At 42.2% G+C, this 17,909-nt stretch overlaps 1 protein-coding gene across 8 annotated transcripts in view; it reads left to right on the top strand.

Annotated features, from left to right (window-relative positions):
* Positions 1-17,909, top strand: part of PALM2AKAP2 (PALM2 and AKAP2 fusion) — a 771,069-nt gene that overhangs the window by 726,424 nt on the left and 26,736 nt on the right. For all 8 annotated transcript variants that reach the window (XM_039543348.1, XM_039543349.1, XM_039543350.1 and 5 more), the window contains one exon: positions 11,250-13,620. In XM_039543348.1, coding sequence (XP_039399282.1) covers positions 11,250-13,620 — 2,371 coding nt within the window. The remainder of the gene's footprint in view (positions 1-11,249; positions 13,621-17,909) is intronic.

Below are 17,909 nucleotides of genomic sequence, written 5' to 3'. Positions count from 1 at the left end.
CAGCTGAGCAGTACAGATACTACAATCTATTTTTGTCATAGCCGGCATTTTGTTTTCTAATCCAGCAGTTACAAGAATGTTTTATGATTACCTATTGAATTTCAAATCATATATTTTCATATAAATCCCCTTGCATGTGTAGCTTTTTCAGACCATCCAAGTCCTATGCAGGGATGGAAGTCCATGAATAATTACGTAGGCTCTTTTCAACAGCTGCATGAGACTTTTGTCTTTAATTTACAGACGGTAGAAATGTACTGTACCTGTTCCCATAGCAATGATTACATCTAATCTGATAGTGTAACACATTCTTCATAGGCTGAACAAGTTTATATTTTTAGAGAAAATAACTGGCTTAAAGGATCAGGTCACCTATTACCTGGAGAAAACTGTTTCCATTTTGCGTACCTTGGTTTTAGTGGGAGGTAATCTTTGTTGTTCAGAAAATAGAAACCCGACTGTGCAACAGAAGCTTTGTCATTCAGGTCACAGTTTACATTTAAGCCATGGAGACAGTTTAAAAAAAATCCTGTTCCACCGTATAGACAGTTGAGAATTTGGAATATTTTTTTTTTCTTTTCTTGAGTCACTGTTCTCCAGCCTTTATTTATTATACCAACAAAAGAATCACATTCTGATTTGATAAAAGCATAGTATTATGTACTGCCTGAGGAAGCTGGAGTCTGTGGCTCAGGCTGGAACTAAGCTGTGTGCATGCTTTCCAAGCAAATGGGATCACTACACCTTCATTTTAATAGACAGCTGAAGAATTGTTGAACAGATTTCCTCAAGTATGCTCCCAAGGTAGCAGTCAGTATATACATTATGTGTGCCTTGAAAATCCTATACATCTAATCTATCTATGTACATACTCAAAATTGGTTTTGGCTTGTGAGGTTTTTGAGTTGGTTTTAGGCAATATATTCTGATTTCCTGAGGGCAAAGAAATCTGCAGTTTATGAAGGAAACCTGCCAATAAGCCTGTCTGGCCAACGGAATTGAGTCAATCAAGAGTACAGTTAACTGATAGAAAATATTACTTTAGGCATCCAAATCGAGTGGGTTTTAGTCATCAAAAGCTGCTTCCATCACTGTATGAAAAGACTTTGTGTCAGCCTGTCCCTGTGATATAGGAATAATGATTTTCTGCATTGCCACATAAGAGATCTAGGTTTCATTCCCCAGTGGTAAGAGTTGGGAATAGAACTGGCCAAGTGAGAGAGAGAGAGAGAGAGAGAGAGAGAGAGAGAGAGAGAGAGAGTGTGTGTAAAAGTGACCTTTTTCAAAACCACAGTATTTTTCAAAAAATCCCATGCCTTTCAAAAAGAAGTTTAACCCAGGTTTCACTAAATGGAAAACTTCAATAACTATTTCTGTAACATTCACAATAATGTTTTCAGGAAAAGATATAAAAAAAAAGTTGCCATAAATGGAAAACAGGTCAGTTTCATGTTCTTTGACTGAAAAACAACTACTAAATTGTTCAGGAGCCTAGGTTTGTATGTTCCGAGCACCTGTGGCTGGGAGTGCCTCATATTTGTCAGCGGCAGACCTCCTACCCTATTCCTTTCTCTCTACTAGTGTTTTTGCCCTTCCTCCACAATCCCCAGTATCCATTGCTCCTTCCTTCTGAGCTCCCAACGCTCTTTTCACCACCACCGGAGTATAGCGTTCCCTATCGCTTTGCTCATTTTCAGCTTCCCTGAAGAGCTTTCAAAAGAGCAAACTGCCAAACCCATTTCTTCAAAATAGCCTTTTCACGCTGGCCGCACCAGAGACAAAGGCAGCCCAGTCCCTGCTGGGAGAGAGGGTAGAGCATGTATACTTCAGAATGTTGGGCAGTGCTCAGATACCATCAGGATGGGTGTGAGAACCTACATAGGTGGGTGGCTGTGAGCTGAAAGCAGCCAAGATGGTCTGGACAATGGTTCCCATCCTGCATATGTGTTTTGTTTCGTTGCACTCTGTCCCCTTCATTGTTGGTTCAAACACTGACTCCTGGTGCCGTTGAAGCTATCTCACCCACAGGCACTCTAAACATAGCAAGCGTCAGGCCTGGCGCCGAAGATCCGATATTCGAAATAGACAAGACAAGGGGTAAGAAGGGAAACAAGCACAGAGAGGTGAAGTGACATGTCCAAGGTCATATAACAGGTGAACCAATGAGCTAGGAATAACAGCCAGGACTAAGTCCCAGTCGAGTGCCTTACCCGCTGGATCATGGTAACACTTCCTGCAGACATTCAGCAACACGGAGCCCAACATTCTGAAGTATACATGCTCTGAGCACTGCCCAACATTCACCTAATGAGGCAGGTTTCCTATATTCCTCTAAGTGGACAGGGACCAGATCCTACATTTCTTATGTGCCCCAAATTCCCATTGACTTTGCTATAAGTTTACAAGGTACAAAGCTTAAGCTTTCTAGTTGGCATTTAAAGTATCTGCTTTGATATTGAGTATTTTAATTGGCTGAGCGAAGCACAGTGCTATGCTCAAATTGATGGTGTACGGATGTTTGTTTGGCTGCAATATGGTAACTTTTCAACGCCGCATCCAATCAATTCCAAAATTTAACAGCATGTTCTAGACATCAGTGGGAAGAACCATAGTGATTTTGGTGAAATTTGGAAAACCTGAAGGGAGAAATTGGGGCACACAAAACTCCTTGTGTCAGAAAGGGAGTGTGACAAGGAGCTTCTGAAATAGGCAGGGATGGCACCCAGGGAGCTTGTACGTCAGTGCAATGTAGTGATCTGTTCATATGAAGAAGACCAGCTCAGAGAAGCATTTAATGTAACCGTGGGGATGGAATAAGCATGGCTAAGGAGTTTGGCAACTGCGAGATGTGCTCTTTAGGGGTGCCAAATATTTGAAAATCCTAAGCTTTAATAATGTTCTAGAAGGCACTTGGAACTTCCTCCCATCCGTGATGCACAAGGCAGTTACCCTCTTTGAAAGGGGGGAATTTGAATGAAAATACCCTTCTGCAAATCCTACGAAAGTTAACCCACCCAGAACCAACCCCAAGCAAAAACAGTCCTGGGTTTCTCCCTGCAATGCTTTCTTCTCAGCCTCTCCAGCCCAGGCAGCCACCCAGCTGCCTCTGCCATCTTCTCTTCCTATTAAGGGCCCTATTTCTGCACATCTCATTGTAGTCAGCACCAGTATTTCCCACATGGCCCCAGATGCTTTTACACTGTCTGAGATGCACTGAGATCTAGGGGTTCCCATTGCACACAGCTGAGCCAAAACAGAAACAGACTTTTGGAAGAGGGATTTGGGTGGGAGGAATGAAACTCCACAGCCAGATAGAAGTTTGAGACTGACCTGGTGGTGAATGGTCCTAGTGTTTACAATACTATCCCTGGAGCTCTGGAAGCCTAGGCAACTGCTTAAAGTCATGCCTATGGGATAAGGTAGAGTGTGGTAAAGGCACTGAACTGGCACTTGGGAGAGACGAGTTCTGTTTGACTCTGCATGGGAGAGAGCCTGGGAGCATTTAAGGCAGACGCTAACTGGTGGACAGTAAAGGCTGGGCAGGTTGACTGAGGGAAGGCAGGGTCAACATTACAATAGGTTACTAGATCACCGAGGCAGGATCATAGAATGTCAGGGTTGGAAGGGACCTCAGGAGGTCTCTAGTCCAACCCCCTGCTCAAAGCAGGACCAATCCCAAGACAGATTTTTTGCCCCAGATTCCTAAGTGGCCCCCTCAAGGCTTGAACTCACAACCCTGAGTTTAGCAAGCCAATGTTCAAACCACAGGGCTAAGTTTCAAAGAGCCTGGAAGGGAAAAGACAAGAAACTTGTATTTTATGCAGAAGTAAAGGGGGGAATCCAATGTAGGGATTCGAAGATGAGGCTGATGTGGTCAGAGCATTGAGCCAAGCAGGTGACTTTAGTAGCAGCAGCATTTTGAACAGACTTCACTGAAGCAACTTTGCAGTAGTCAAAGCCAGCAAGAAGGAGGAGAAAAAACCAGCTGTGAAATGGCAAGAATGTGGCTGAGAGTTGTGGTGGTGTAGACAGAGAGGAAAGGCCGAATTTTAGAGATGTCATATAAGGAAGTCACAAGATTTAGAAATGGCCTTAATGTGTGGGCCCAGTGAGAGTCCTGGAGTGGAAAGTGTTGCCCAGGTTACGGGTCTGACTGACTGGGAGGATGGTGGTCGTATCCATGGCAATAGAGGAAGGTGGGAGAGGGAAGGGTTTGGGAGGTCAAGAGCTCAATGTTGGCGTTGTTGAGTTTATGATGATGATTGGACATGCACAAAGAGGTATTACAAAGACAGGCCAAGAAACTAGATTAGGTGAAGGGAGATCAGCAGAGCGGTAGATCTGAGAGTCATCTGTATAAAAATGGCAGTTAAAGCCATACGTGCGGATAAGAGTACTGAGGGTGACTGTGTAGGGGGAGAAGAGAAGTGGGCCCAGGATAGAGTGTTAAGAGATACGCAGAGAAGGTGGGTGAGGGGAGGAAGATGACTAGGGTGACCAGATGTCCCAATTTTATAGGGACAGTCCTGATTTTGGGTTTTTTTCTTATATAGGCTCCTATTACCCCCCACCCCTGTCCTGATTTTTCATACTTGCTATCTGGTCACCCTAAAGATGACCCACCAAAGGAGACACTGACAGAGAGACCAGAGAGGCAGGAGGAAAATTATGAGGACAGAGCCACAAAAGCCAATAAAAGACAAAATTTCAAGAAATAAGGCATGTTTTACCGTTTCTAAAGTTGCCAAGAGGTCAAGAAGGGTGAAAGTAGAGAACAGGCCCTGACATATGGCCAGGAAGTGGCCATTCGAGAGACCCTCAGTGGTGAAATTGTGTTGTTTCAGCTCTTTTAAGCTGGTAGATAAATTAACAATAATCTTGTAGTTCATGACCAATTACGGTGCTAATTAAACTTTGCCTTAAATGTCATTGTTTAAGGACAATGTTTCTGTGGTTTGGAAGGATTGTCTCCCACTCCTTCGGCTTACGCATTTTCTGTTGAGTCAAAACAAAAGAGAGAGAGAGCTGGTAATGTATTCAGTGGGACTCTCTAGTTCTACTCCCACATTTTTTTCCTAAATGAACTGCTCTCTCAAACACTTACACTTTGTAGATGAGGAATTCAACAAAGGAGGAAATATGCTAATGATTTCCTAAGAAGCTAATAATTGCACTTTATCAAAGTTCTGCAACGCTGTTGGAATGACACTGGTTACCCCGATACATTTGGCTTAAAAGGAGAAAACAAGGGAGGCACGTGCAGAGGGCCGATAAATGTTAGCATGTCTCCTGAGAAGTGTAAGTCTGTGTTAACGGTATGTGGAGACCTTTAACACTATAGCACTGGCTGTAGTTAAGTTCAAACACAAACTCTCTCCACTTACAGACCTTCCCTATTTCATGGAAGCCGGAGGCTCTGAAGAAAGTAGAAGAAAGAGAAAGCTTTTTCTCCCTTCCAGCAGCAAGAATGTGACGGAGCTACACATTTCCCACACATGATTGAAAAGTCGGGACTCCCAGGCAGGGTCAGGACATTACTCTGGCGGAAATCCCAGCACTCCTCCTCCTTTCCGCCAGATGGCAACAGTCCTGGGCGCCTTAGTATGACATTGTCGGTGCAGCTCCCTGCCCATTCCCCTTCTTCCATAGCTGCCTCTAACCAGCAGGAGTCTGCTAAATGTTCATCCCCAAAGAGTTTTACTGGGTCCTTCAGGACTCCCCATAATATTCTCAGTGTCAGCAGCAAATTTTGCCAGCCCACTATTCACTATGTTCTCAAGATAATTGATAAATATATTGACTCCTGGTTCTAACACGGATCTCCAGGACACCACACTGTTAACTAGAGCTGGTTGAAATTTGTCCACATTCTGTGGAGAAAACAGTGCAGAAAAAAGCATCCGAATTTTTTGTAAACCCCCCCCCCCCCATTTTTTTTGACTGACTTCTCTTCTATGCTGAAAATCAGCCATTTCTTCCCAATTCTCCCTCCATCACTACTAATCCATGACAAAGACTTGTAAATTACCACTTTTCCTGAATAGCCTTTTACTTGTTTTACTGTGTAAATAGATGCAATATTACATAATTACATGCATGGTACTAATTATACAGTCTCTTGTACTTAGGTCATTATGTAATGCCATAATTGCATGTCCTAATTACTGCAAATACATGCAACTACCTAATTATGCGTTGTGGATTGTGGCTGTGATTAGAGGATGAGTTTTTACTAATTAAGGTTATGTAAATGGGTAATAAAATAGTTCTTGACCTTTTGTTCTATGCACTAAAAATAATTTGCAAACAAAAATAGGATATGAAACGATATATCAAATTTGAACACAAACTGATACTGTACCTTGAAGGAAATAGACCTGCTTCAATGTAAACCTTGTCTGGATAATATAGCGCACTCATATGAATGATCCTTTAACTGATTGTGCTGAGGTATTATTGAAAGGCATAGTGTAGATTGGCCCTTGTCTCAACTCTGCAGGAGTGTGTGATTTATCTGGTGATTGGATCAATTATGTGCATCCTGTCTCCAGTACAGGCATTGTCTGTTGGTGTTTGAGTGTGTAGAGACAGAAAGCCAACTAGCATATATGCTGTAGTCAGAAGCAAGCATATATTGGGACTACTTTCTGCTAAAAGGAGCAGCAGAATGTGCCCCACACTGCATCTCTCCAGTCACTGCAAGAAATCCAGCTCTCGTCCCTATAGAGTTCCTTTTGCACAGGATTCACCGGCAGGCAGTGTCTCTGCCTGTGCATCCATGTGTCAGCCAGAGCAAGATTGACCCTAATAAAAGAATGGAGTCACAGCCTTAAGCCATGTATTACCCTGTCTGTTTCAGATCCCTGGGAGTTCTGCATGTCTCTGGCAGTGATCTCTGACCCTTCATGTTACCAGGAAGTAAGGCTGTCGATTAATCACAGTTAACTCACACGATTAACTCAAAAAAATTAATCGCGATTAATCGCACATTTAAGCAATAGAATACCCATTGAAATTTATTATATTTGTGGATATTTTTCTACATTTTCAAATATATTGATTTCAATTACAACACAGAATACAAAGTGTACAGTGCTCACTTTATATTATTATTTTTATTACAAATATTTGCACTGTAAAAATGGTAAACAAAGAAGTAGTATTTTTCAATTAACCTCGTACAAGTACTGCAGTGCAATCTCTTTATCATGAAAGTGCAACTTACAAATGTAGATTTTTTTTGTTACATAACAACACTCAAAAAAAAAAATTTAAAACTTTAGAGCCTACATGTCCACTCAGTCCTACTTCTTGTTCACCCAATCGCTAAGACAAACAAGTTTGTTTACATTTATGGGACATAATGCTGCCTGCTTCTTATTTACAATGTCATCTGAAAGTGAGAACAGGCATTTGCATGGGACTTCTGTAGCCGTCATTGCAAGGTATTTACCTGCCAGATATGCTAAAGATTCGTATGCCCCTTCATGCTTCGACCACCATTCCAAAGGACATGCTTCTATGCTGATGACGCTCATTTAAAAAAAAAAAAAAAAAAAGCATTAATTAAATTTGTGACTGAGCTCCTTGGGGGAGAATTGTATGTCTCCTGCTGTGTTTTACTCACATTCTGCCATATATTTCATGTTATAACAATCTCGGATGATGACCCAGCACATGGTGTTCGTTTTAAGAACACTTTCACGGCAGATTTGACAAAATGCAAAGAAGGTACCAATGTCAGATTTCTAAAGATAGCTACAACACTCGACCCAAGGTTTAAGAATCTGAAGTGCCTTCCAAAATCTGAGAGGGACAAGGTGTGGAGCATGCTTTCAGAAGTCTTAAAAGAGCAACACTCCGATGTGGAAACTACAGAACTGAACCACCAAAAAAAGAGAATCAGCCTTCTGCTGGTGGCATCTGACTCAGATGATGAAAATGAACATGCATCAGTCTGCACTGCTTTGGATTGTTATTGGGCAGAACCCATCATCGGCATGGATGCATGTCTCTGGAAGGGTGGTTGAAGCATGAAGGGACATATGAATCTTTAGTGCATCTGGCACATAAATATCTTGAGACATTGACTACAACAGTGCCATGCAAACACCTGTTATCACTTTTAGGTGACGTAAACAAGAAGCAGGCAGCATTATCTCATGCAAATATGAACAAACTTGATTAGCTGAACAAGAAGTAGGACTGAGTGGACTTGTAGGCTCTAAAGTTTTGCAATGTTTTATTTTTGAGTACAGTTATTTATTTTGTACTTAATTCTACATTTGTAAGTTCAACTTTCATGATAAAGAGATTGCTCTACATTATTTGTAATAGGTGATTTGAAAAATGCTATTTTTGTTTTTTACAGTACAAATATTTGTAATAAAAATAAATATAAAGTGAGCACCGTACACTTTATTTTCTGTGTTGTAATTGAAATCAATATATTTGAAAATGTAGAAAATAGCCACAAATATTTAAATACATTGTAGTCTGTTATTGTTTAACAGCACAATTAATCACAATTCATTGTTTTTAATCGTTTGACAGCCCTACTAGGAAGTTAATTTACCTGTAATAGTTACACAAGATGAAACAAAAGTTATGAGTTAATAAAAATGTCATTGCTAGAGTTATAGCTTTGGAAAAGCTGTAGAAATGTTCTGTGGCATATGTGCTGATACAAGGAGTAGAGAAACTGGACTTCTTTTAGAAAAAGGATCCCCGACTTGTTCCTGAGTAGAGAGAGGCCAGTGCCACACAATTCGGTTCTAGATCCAGACTTTCCCATAGTTCATTGATAGTTAGGTGTGGTAGATGGTTAGTTTGGAGTCATCTTGATTGGGTCCCAGAGACTGGTGCTGCTGCCTATATTCTTTGTGGTAAGAGTCAGGTCCAGATCTCCATCCCCTTGTAAGACCCCTTTACACTGCTACAGTGATGCAAAGGGCATTTAAAACTGCTGTGAGGCAAGAGTTGAGGATTTTCCTGTGGTAGAGGAATTCCCCAACAGACATGTGGAGCATTCTGGACTCTGCATCCTGCTCCAACCGAACCTACTCACCCCTCCCTCCCCTCTAAATATGAGAGTTCTGCCTGCATCAGGGCTTCTGGATTTGCTCCTCTTTAATGTAGTTTTGTATCTGAGGCAAATCAGCATTTATGATTAGGGCCCTACCAAATTCACGGACCGTGAAATCTGGCTATTGTTGCTTACTTCTGTGCTGCTTTTAGAGCTGGGCAGCTGGAAAGTGGCGGCTGCTGGCTGGGCGCCCAGCTCTGAAGGCAGCAGCGCAGAAGTAAAGGTGGCATGGAATATACTGTATGAACACAGCCACAAAATTTGCTACTTATGCCGTGACCAACCTATGAAAAATGCGATTTTGCCGCGATTGAAGTAGACCCCTCTTTATGATACCAGTACTATATCGCACTGGTCAAAGCTATAGAAGCAAGTTTAGATTGGTAACATGTACAAAATAAACTTGTTTTTAAAAAAGGAATTTTAGAAACTTCAGTTTAAAATCTTTCAGTTAGGTTAGTAAATTGGTTCCAAAAGTGAACTGAGACTTAATGAAAGCAAGACCAGTAAAACTTGGTTGTGCACCACAAATAAATACACAAAAGAGCTTTTTAAAAAATTCCTTCCTACTTAAATACAGTTAAAAAGCAGAAAATATCTAATAGCCAAACTCGACAGTTTCTTTAAAATTTACATAGGGTGACCAGACAGCAAGTGTGAAAAATCAGGACAGGGAGTGGGGGGATAATAGGTGACTATATAAGAAAAAGCCCCAAATATCAGGACTGATAAAATCGGGACATCTGGTCACCCTAAATGTACATGACTTTCAGCTAATGGCTCATATATTTGTTGCTTCCTGTTGTGAACAAAACCCCTTCAAAGGTTCTTGAAAAACAGAGCTATTCTTTTAGGACACAATCCTGCAAAGTGCCAGCTGTCCGCAGCTCCCATCCCAGCCTGTATGTGTTGCAGTTATTTGGGCCCCTGGCAAACAAGTCTTTGAGTCTCAAGCTGAGCGCTTCCTGCAGTGGTATTTATCAATAGCATACATCATAAATGACAGCAGTAGCAGTGAGACTAGCTGACAATAGGGAACATTGTGGATCTGCACTGTGGTCTACAGTTTTATTAGTGATTTTTTAAACCATTGCCTCAGCAGCCATTCTGCAACTGCACAAGTCGGGGGAAAGGCCAGATTCCTCAAAGGCACTAATAGGTCACTTTTCTGTATAATAGTTTAGACAAAGGGAACAGAAATGCCACTTTGGGATTGTGTCTGTTTTCAGATTGCAATGATGATTTGCCAAATTCCTGTACTTAAAAAGAAGAGTTCAAAAATACCCTGCTTTTGATAACACCTACTGGGTGTTGCTGGCTTGTAATAAATCTAGGAATTCATGTATTCTCCCTTGATTTGCTAAAATTAAAAAATGAGTAAAGCCTGTTCCTGAAAACTTTACTCATGTGAGTAGTCCCATGAAATTCAGGTCGAATACTTGTTTGAAGAAGAGATTCAGAATCTGGCCCATTCCAGAATAGGAATGATATTTATTATGTTATTTAAAATAATTCATTGAAGTCAGTGGCATTGTATCAGGCAAGAATGTGACCCAGTGGACATAGTTTGGGGGACTGGGAGGCAGGAGATCAGAGTTCTAATGTCAGCTATGCTACTTACTCACTCTGTGACCTTGGGCAAGTCATCTGACCTTTCTATGCTTTAACTTATGTATCTGTAAATTGGGAACTGGAATCAACTGAGCAGAGGTATTGTGAGACTTAAGTAATGCTTATAAAGCTCTTCCAAGGGATGAGGTGAAAGGTACTATGTGCTATGTGGTAGTGCTGGCATTAAAAAAAAATCTGTCAAGCCTTTGATGACTTGGAAGCCCAAAGCTAAAATTTCAGCAAAAATCTTGAGCACTTGTAAAAAATGATCAGAAGGGGTGTATGGTATCCAGATGGGAGATATTTAAATGATGGTTTTGCTGTTGCTGCAATATCTCTTCCAAGTTATTATAAGATGTATATTCTTTAGTATAAAAGCATTATTGAGTTGTCTTTCCTTCCCTCACTACATATGGCTGCTTTAATCTTAACTTTAGGAAACACTAGGATTTGCTTTCCAGATGGTGTTTACTATTTTTGCTCTTGGCTTTCTGCATAAAAGAAAATCTCTCTTCATAGGACTTTACCATGGTTTTGTTCTCTTTCCTTTTAGAAATCATCCAGAATCCCTGAGGATGACATCAGGTTAAGAAAAGACAAAGACCGAAATTGTGCCAATATCCCGGAGCCTGTTAGTGTACTTGCTACAAAGGAAGAGAAAATGGAAATTGAAGTCCCAGTCTCGGAACATAAAAACATCACTGTGGTGGCTTCAACACATCCTGTAGACAATGAAACCCACTTCTTTTCGCCTGTTGCCAGTCACAATGGACTTAAGGACAGGCATGAATCCCTGGATAGTGAAGTTGCTAAAGAGATCAGATATCTAGATGAAGTGCTGGAGGCCAACTGCTGTGATTCTGCTGCAGATAACACCTTCAATGGGACATGCTCCCCTGAGCCAAGTGCAAACATTGTGGATGCCTCTGGTCCACCTGTTCCTGTTAACAGTGAGTCAGTACCCAATGAAAAGGACGTCATAATAGCTGGCAGGCAAGCATCCCCAGTCATTGAACTGAATGAAACCAATGTAATGGCTGAGAAGCTGAAACCTAATGGCCATTCTTCAGATGGACAGAAAGAGGAGCTTTGTGGCAATCTAAAAATGCCGGCGAGTCCAAGTTCTTCAACAAGTTCCAGAAGATCCTCAAAGGATGGAGAACTGACCTTAACTACTATTAAGAAAGAGGCTAAGTTTGAACTGCGAGCCTTCCAGGAAGAAAAGAAGCCATCCAAGCTCTTTGACAATGATAACGAGAAGGAGAAGTACAGTGTCCGGAAAGTGAGGCCATCAGAGGAAATTATTGAACTTGAAAAGGAAAGAAGGGAGCTTATTAAGAGCCAAGCGGTAAAGAAAAATCCTGGCATTGCGGCCAAATGGTGGAACCCACCCCAAGAAAAGACACTGGAGGAGCAGTTAGATGAAGAGCATCTAGAGTCCCACAAGAAGTACAAGGAACGCAAGGAGAGGCAGCAGCAGCAAAGCACAACACCAACGTCACCAAAACAGGTGGCCTATTCCTTTGTACCTCCAGAGCCAGGCTGTGTTAAAAAAGACGATATTGTCACAGAGCAGATAGATTTTTCGGCGGCCAGGAAACAGTTTCAGTTAATGGAAAATTCAGGTCAGTCTAACAGCCAGATTGCACCAAAGAGATCAGGGGCACCCAAAATGTTCTCCATCAAACCCTTCTACAAACCCATTGGCCCATCGCAAATAGACAGGCCAACGGTTTCCATGACAAGACCTGCTTCTGTCCCGCTTGAGAATAATGATATAACCATTGTAAAAGCTCAGAAGGTCTCCTGTGTCTCAGAGGGTCATCCTATAAATATTCAAAGTAGTCCAACAGACCCAGTAAGAGAATTGTCTTACGGTGATACCTCAAAGACTGGACAGACCACAAAATTATGGGCAGACGACAGTGAATTCATGAGTGCGAGAGCAGTCTTTATGGTGGTAAAGGACGATGAGCCTGGCATTTTAGATCAGTTTTCGAGGTCGGTCAATGTGTCTTCTCCTCCAGAGGAGCTGGACTCTGGTTTGGATGAATTGTCGGTGAGATCTCAGGATACCACAGTCTTGGAAACTCTTTCCAATGATTTCAGCATGGATAATATCAGTGACAGTGGTGCTTCTAATGAGACTATGAATCCCCTCCAAGAAAACTCACTTGCAGATTTCTCTCTACCACAGACCCCCCAAATGGACACCCCCTCAGAGTGCCGGGTAGGTGTTTCCAAGTCATTTAGTGACCACGGCTTTTACTCCCCTTCCTCTACATTGCTAGACTCCATGCTGGTTGATGACCAGCTGGACTACCATGCTGGCCTACTAGTTCAAAACGCAATTCAACAAGCCATAGCTGAGCAAGCTGACAAAACAGAGTCTAAACAAGCGACGGACAAAGCGGAGAGGAAGAACTCTATCAAAGGCCAGGAAGAAGTCAGCACAGCACCGTGTTCTGTGAAGGAGCAGAGCACAACATTTGAGCCACCTCAGGTGTCTTCTCCTGTTCAAGAAAAAAAGGACACAATACCAAAGACTTCAAGAGATGAAGACTCAGGACTCAGGGAAGGGAAGACTTCACAGCAATCTTCTGTATCCCCCACCAGCCAGCCATTCATTGTGGAGGAAAACAGGCAGGAGGTCAGCTATTTTAGCAAGTACTCTGAGGCAGCTGAGCTTAGAAGCACTGCTTCCATCTTGGCTACGCAAGAGCCCGAGGTGACCGTGGGTCCTTTTAAGCTAAGGTCAAGAAAACAGCGGACTTTGTCGATGATAGAAGAAGAGATCAGAGCAGCCCAGGAACGAGAGGAGGAACTGAAGAGACAGAGGCAAGGTCTACAGATGGCACAGAGTCCCATCACAAAGAGCGCGCCTCCACTGCCCACCAGAACGGTGGCTTACAAAACTGCTCCAGGTAAGAGTCTGAGGTTAAATATCTGGCAGAATAAGAGATGTGGTGTAGGGTCAGGTTAGTTTATTTCTGTATGGTTTTCTGGCTGCCATCTTCAGATGGGTTTATTGCATGACTTTGCATGAATGGAAACTGCAATATCCAAAGACAGCAGAGTGTATATTCATCCAAGGCAGGCACATTATCCCGTTACACTTAATGGGAATGGTGTATGCATGCAGCAAGTGGATATATACTCTTTTCCCCAAGCATAGCAGTGACAGGGCTTAGATACTACCAGGATGAGTCTGTAGAAAACTCTGAAGATAGATTAATTCCTTGCCACTTCCTAGTATAACATTTGTGGTCCTGGTGCTTGAATCTTGCACTATAATTTAGGATGGTCAGATGAAGCACAGAAGAAAATAACAGTACTTTTTGCAACCGTATGCCTATTTGAAAGGCAACCCGCAAAGGATTTTTTTAGTTACACTTGTGCCCATTTTTGGTTTTTATATTGTTTAAGGACCTGAAAGGTTTCTTGAGTCTTCCCCCTACCACCTAACCTACAGGTTTTATTCTGCTTGCATTTTACCATGGAAAAAGCAGATCTGTCAAATCTGGTTTTGATGGAGAGCTTCACATGGAAGAGGAGTCTCCACAGATACATATTATGAGTTCCTACCCTTAACTGATAAGGTGCATTGGGTATTGGGCTTAGCTATTAAAAGTAAACAAAGTTCTTAATAGACTGACTAAAAATATCTTCCTGTCTCGGTGGCTCATCTTTTGCTCTCTTGTTTCATGTTGTGGTAATTGCAGTAGTGTTCCTATTTTTAATGGTTAAAAGCAGCAGAAAATCTCCCTCCCTGCCCCCACTTCTCCAAAACAAAAACAAACTCAAAGGCCCCCTTCATACATCATAAAAAAGACAGAAATGACACAAGCCCAAATTTTTTTTTCTTTGCAGGTCTTCTTTATGGCTATAGACTCTGTATGGTCCAACAGTATTCTAAATGTCTCATTAACAGAGATCCTAGGGGAGAAAAGTTTCATTACAATTGTGGGAAGATGTAAATGTTGATCCACATTTTGTTTTCCTTTCCACTGATGGAATCAGAAGCAAGAAACTTGAAAAGAGTTTGGAGGGCCAATTCCCAGTAGGGGGGGATTCTCATTTGAGGAGCCCATTACCAGGGACCCTGTTCCCATGGACGTCAATGTGGACTTCAACAGGAGTTGGGTTTAGATGGCACTCCTGTAGTGAATCCAGATGTGAACGGTATCCATAACATAAATAGCCAACATTTATTTTTGTTTCCTTTATGTAAAGAGTGTGGTTTTGGTCTGTGTTTCTTGTGGAAAAAATATACCAGATGTTGGTAACTTCTTTGAAGTGCTACTATTATCCCAAAAAACAATATGGAGAGGAAGCTCCATAAATTGAACCAAATAGAATATTTTGCCCTATGACCCTGCAGGGTTTGTTATCCCATGTGGTAAAATGTGGGACCAGATCCTCAACTGGAGTCAATTGTCAGCGCTGTGTTTGCTCCAAAGGAGCTATGATGGTTTACATCAGCAGAGGATCTGGCCCATTAATTTTAAAGAACAAAGATTCTGAGGTTTGAAGGCAGCAGGGACCGTTAGATCCTCTAGTCTGATATCCTGCCTAGCATAGGCCATAGAATTTCATTCAGTTACCCCTGTAGTGAGCTCAGTAACTTGTTTGCCTAACCTATATCAAAGAACATGATAACACCTCACAAGATAAGACATGTTGGCCCCTGCCTTGAAAAACTGCTTCGGTTGCAGCTCCAGGTGGGAGAAATGTGGTCAGGGCTGGTTGCATTTCATTTGTCAGTATTTTGGGAAGACTGCCGAATCTAATATTTATCTGAATAGTGCTGCTGGAAAAGTGTGTGTTTCTCTTGCTCTTATTTTTCCAGGCAACAAATAGTTACCTTGTTTTTAATGTTGAGATGCCAGATATAAATTATATTTGTATGAGAAGACGACATTTATATTTGGAATGAGCCAGTTTGGACAGGGTTCCCTAAGCGTGTCCTAGCACTGAAAGTTCAAGAATGATCTCGGGTCCTTTGGCACCGCCTGCGTTGCTCGATCAGGCCTCTGTTATAGGCGGCATTGATGGGAATTGATGGCTCCTTGGGGGCAGTTAATCCACCCCAATGCATAAGCATCTCCCCAGACAAAGATAGGAAAAAGAACTCTGGCAAACTCGCATAGAAAGGCCCATGATCAACTGTATTTTAACCAGCATGGATTGAATCCTCAACTGGTATAAACCAGCATAACCCACTTGAAGTTGGTGTTCCAGGATGAATCCCGACAGGTCATCCTAGCTTTTCCTGCCTTGTTAGCCCACAGGCTAAAGGCGCTGTCATCGGGGTTTTTTTGCAATCTTGGGAGAAGCAGCATAAAATACAGAGATGTATGTAATTAACTGATCATCTTGGCTGAAACGCTCTTGTTGAAACAACAGTCTTGCCTCTTGCTCACGTATGCTCTGTGTCTTATAACATTAGGGGAGGCGGGGAGCTTGGGTGATCTAAATCATAGGTTTTAAATGCCATGGGCCTGAGTCTCATTTACACACTCAGGCCACTTTACACACCTTAATGGTGTAAAGGGTCCTGAAAAGTGGGAGCCAATGTAACTTACGCTGGCAGAATGATGTAAATAGTGTAAATTAGAATCAGGCCCTACACATTCCTGAATGAAAGCAAACATGCCAAACCCGCAAAAAAGACGCAGAAATTGGGCTTGTTTTTGGCTTAACTGGCTTGTGAGTTGTTTGTGGGATAGTTTTTGGCTTGTGGCTTGCAGCTTGTTGCTTTTTTTTTTCTTTTTTCTTTTTTTTTTTGATCGGCTCCCGGCAAGCATGGGGAAGGGGGGGGAGAGAGTCAGGGGTGCACAGCGGGCCCACCACAGTCCCAGACTGCACGCCGAGGGGGGATCTAGTCACACAGAGTGTTGGGGTTCTTAGGGATTGGCTTGTTTTGGTCCTGTTTTGAAATGGGATTAGCTGGATTTTTGGTTTATTGTGAAAGTCGGGGTGGTTATTTACCGCATGAAAGTTGGCAACTGTGAACGAAAGGTAAATAACCCAAGTGAGGTGAGCTCAGACCTTTGCCCTTCTACAAATGCTGTCAACTCTCACAATACCTGAGGGGAAATCCTGGCCTCATTGAAGTAAAGGAGGTTTTTACCATTGGCTTAGGTGGAGCAAGGATTTCACCCTTGGGAGCAGATCTTCAGCTGAGGACCAGCCCTTGGGTGGTTTTCTTAAAGCCCCAGCTTCTGGAGTCATATGATTATAAAAGAAGTTCAGCTTTTTTTGTAAAGCTCACAGCTTTGATCTCTGAAGGAGCAACAGAAAAATGAAAAGAACCCCAACATTTTTTTAAAAGCTCATGATGTTTAAGCCCATCTCATGATACTGGAGAGCCTGACTCACAATTTTTCGATGCTTGGGATTGGCAGTACTGCTTCCAGGAATGATATACGAAGTTGCATGCAGATAATTTGGGTGAGGTCCTGTTTCCACTGCAGGGGCCTCTTTGTAAAATAAGGGGCCTGGTGTTCTTAATCCAAATAGTCCCCTCCACCATCTCCCGCTCCCCATCCCAGTGGTGGCTGCATTTCATTGGTGCTGGATGTGTAGCGTTATGGACTCCCTCAGGTTGAAGGTGCTATTTCAACAAAAAATATTGTTTCTATAAACTAAAAAAGTCACTCTTCACTTTACCCTGCCTCCTCTCCAAAGTATGTTGCCCCTTCCTTTTGAAGGGCGGCAGCAGTGGTGCCAGGGTAGCTCCCCAAAAAGCACTAGCGAATCATATAGGCTGTGACCCAGAAATGCAGGCCGTGTCCCAACTGCGCCCTGGATTGGGTGCTGAGCTTTGAAAATCTGGTTTGCGTTGTTACAAGTTAATTGCTTTCTGCATCTTTCACACCTTTCTTACGAGCATCGTTGTACATGTATGTTCCTTTCTCTGACCTTGACCATGCTGTCCATAGAAGAATATGGGTATTCGAGCTGTCAAAGAATTAAAAGTCACAAGGTTTTATTCTGCTACGGCTTTTGCACAGCTTTTAGTGAGAAAGCTGGTTAGAGCAAAACCATCTCTGTGTACCAGATGTTTCATCAGTGAATATGGGAATCTCTAACAGGATGTGACTGATGCCTCATGGTAGTCATAGCTTTCCCTAAGCTTCCATTTATGTTCCTTGTTGATGTTCACGAGGCAGAAATCAAGTTGTATCTTTCTCCCTTGCATGCAAAAACT

Source organism: Mauremys reevesii, linkage group 6 (genome assembly GCF_016161935.1).
Source record: "Mauremys reevesii isolate NIE-2019 linkage group 6, ASM1616193v1, whole genome shotgun sequence".
In the NCBI taxonomy this organism is placed as follows: Eukaryota; Metazoa; Chordata; order Testudines; family Geoemydidae; genus Mauremys; species Mauremys reevesii.
This window is presented reverse-complemented; position numbering and strand designations above follow the sequence as displayed.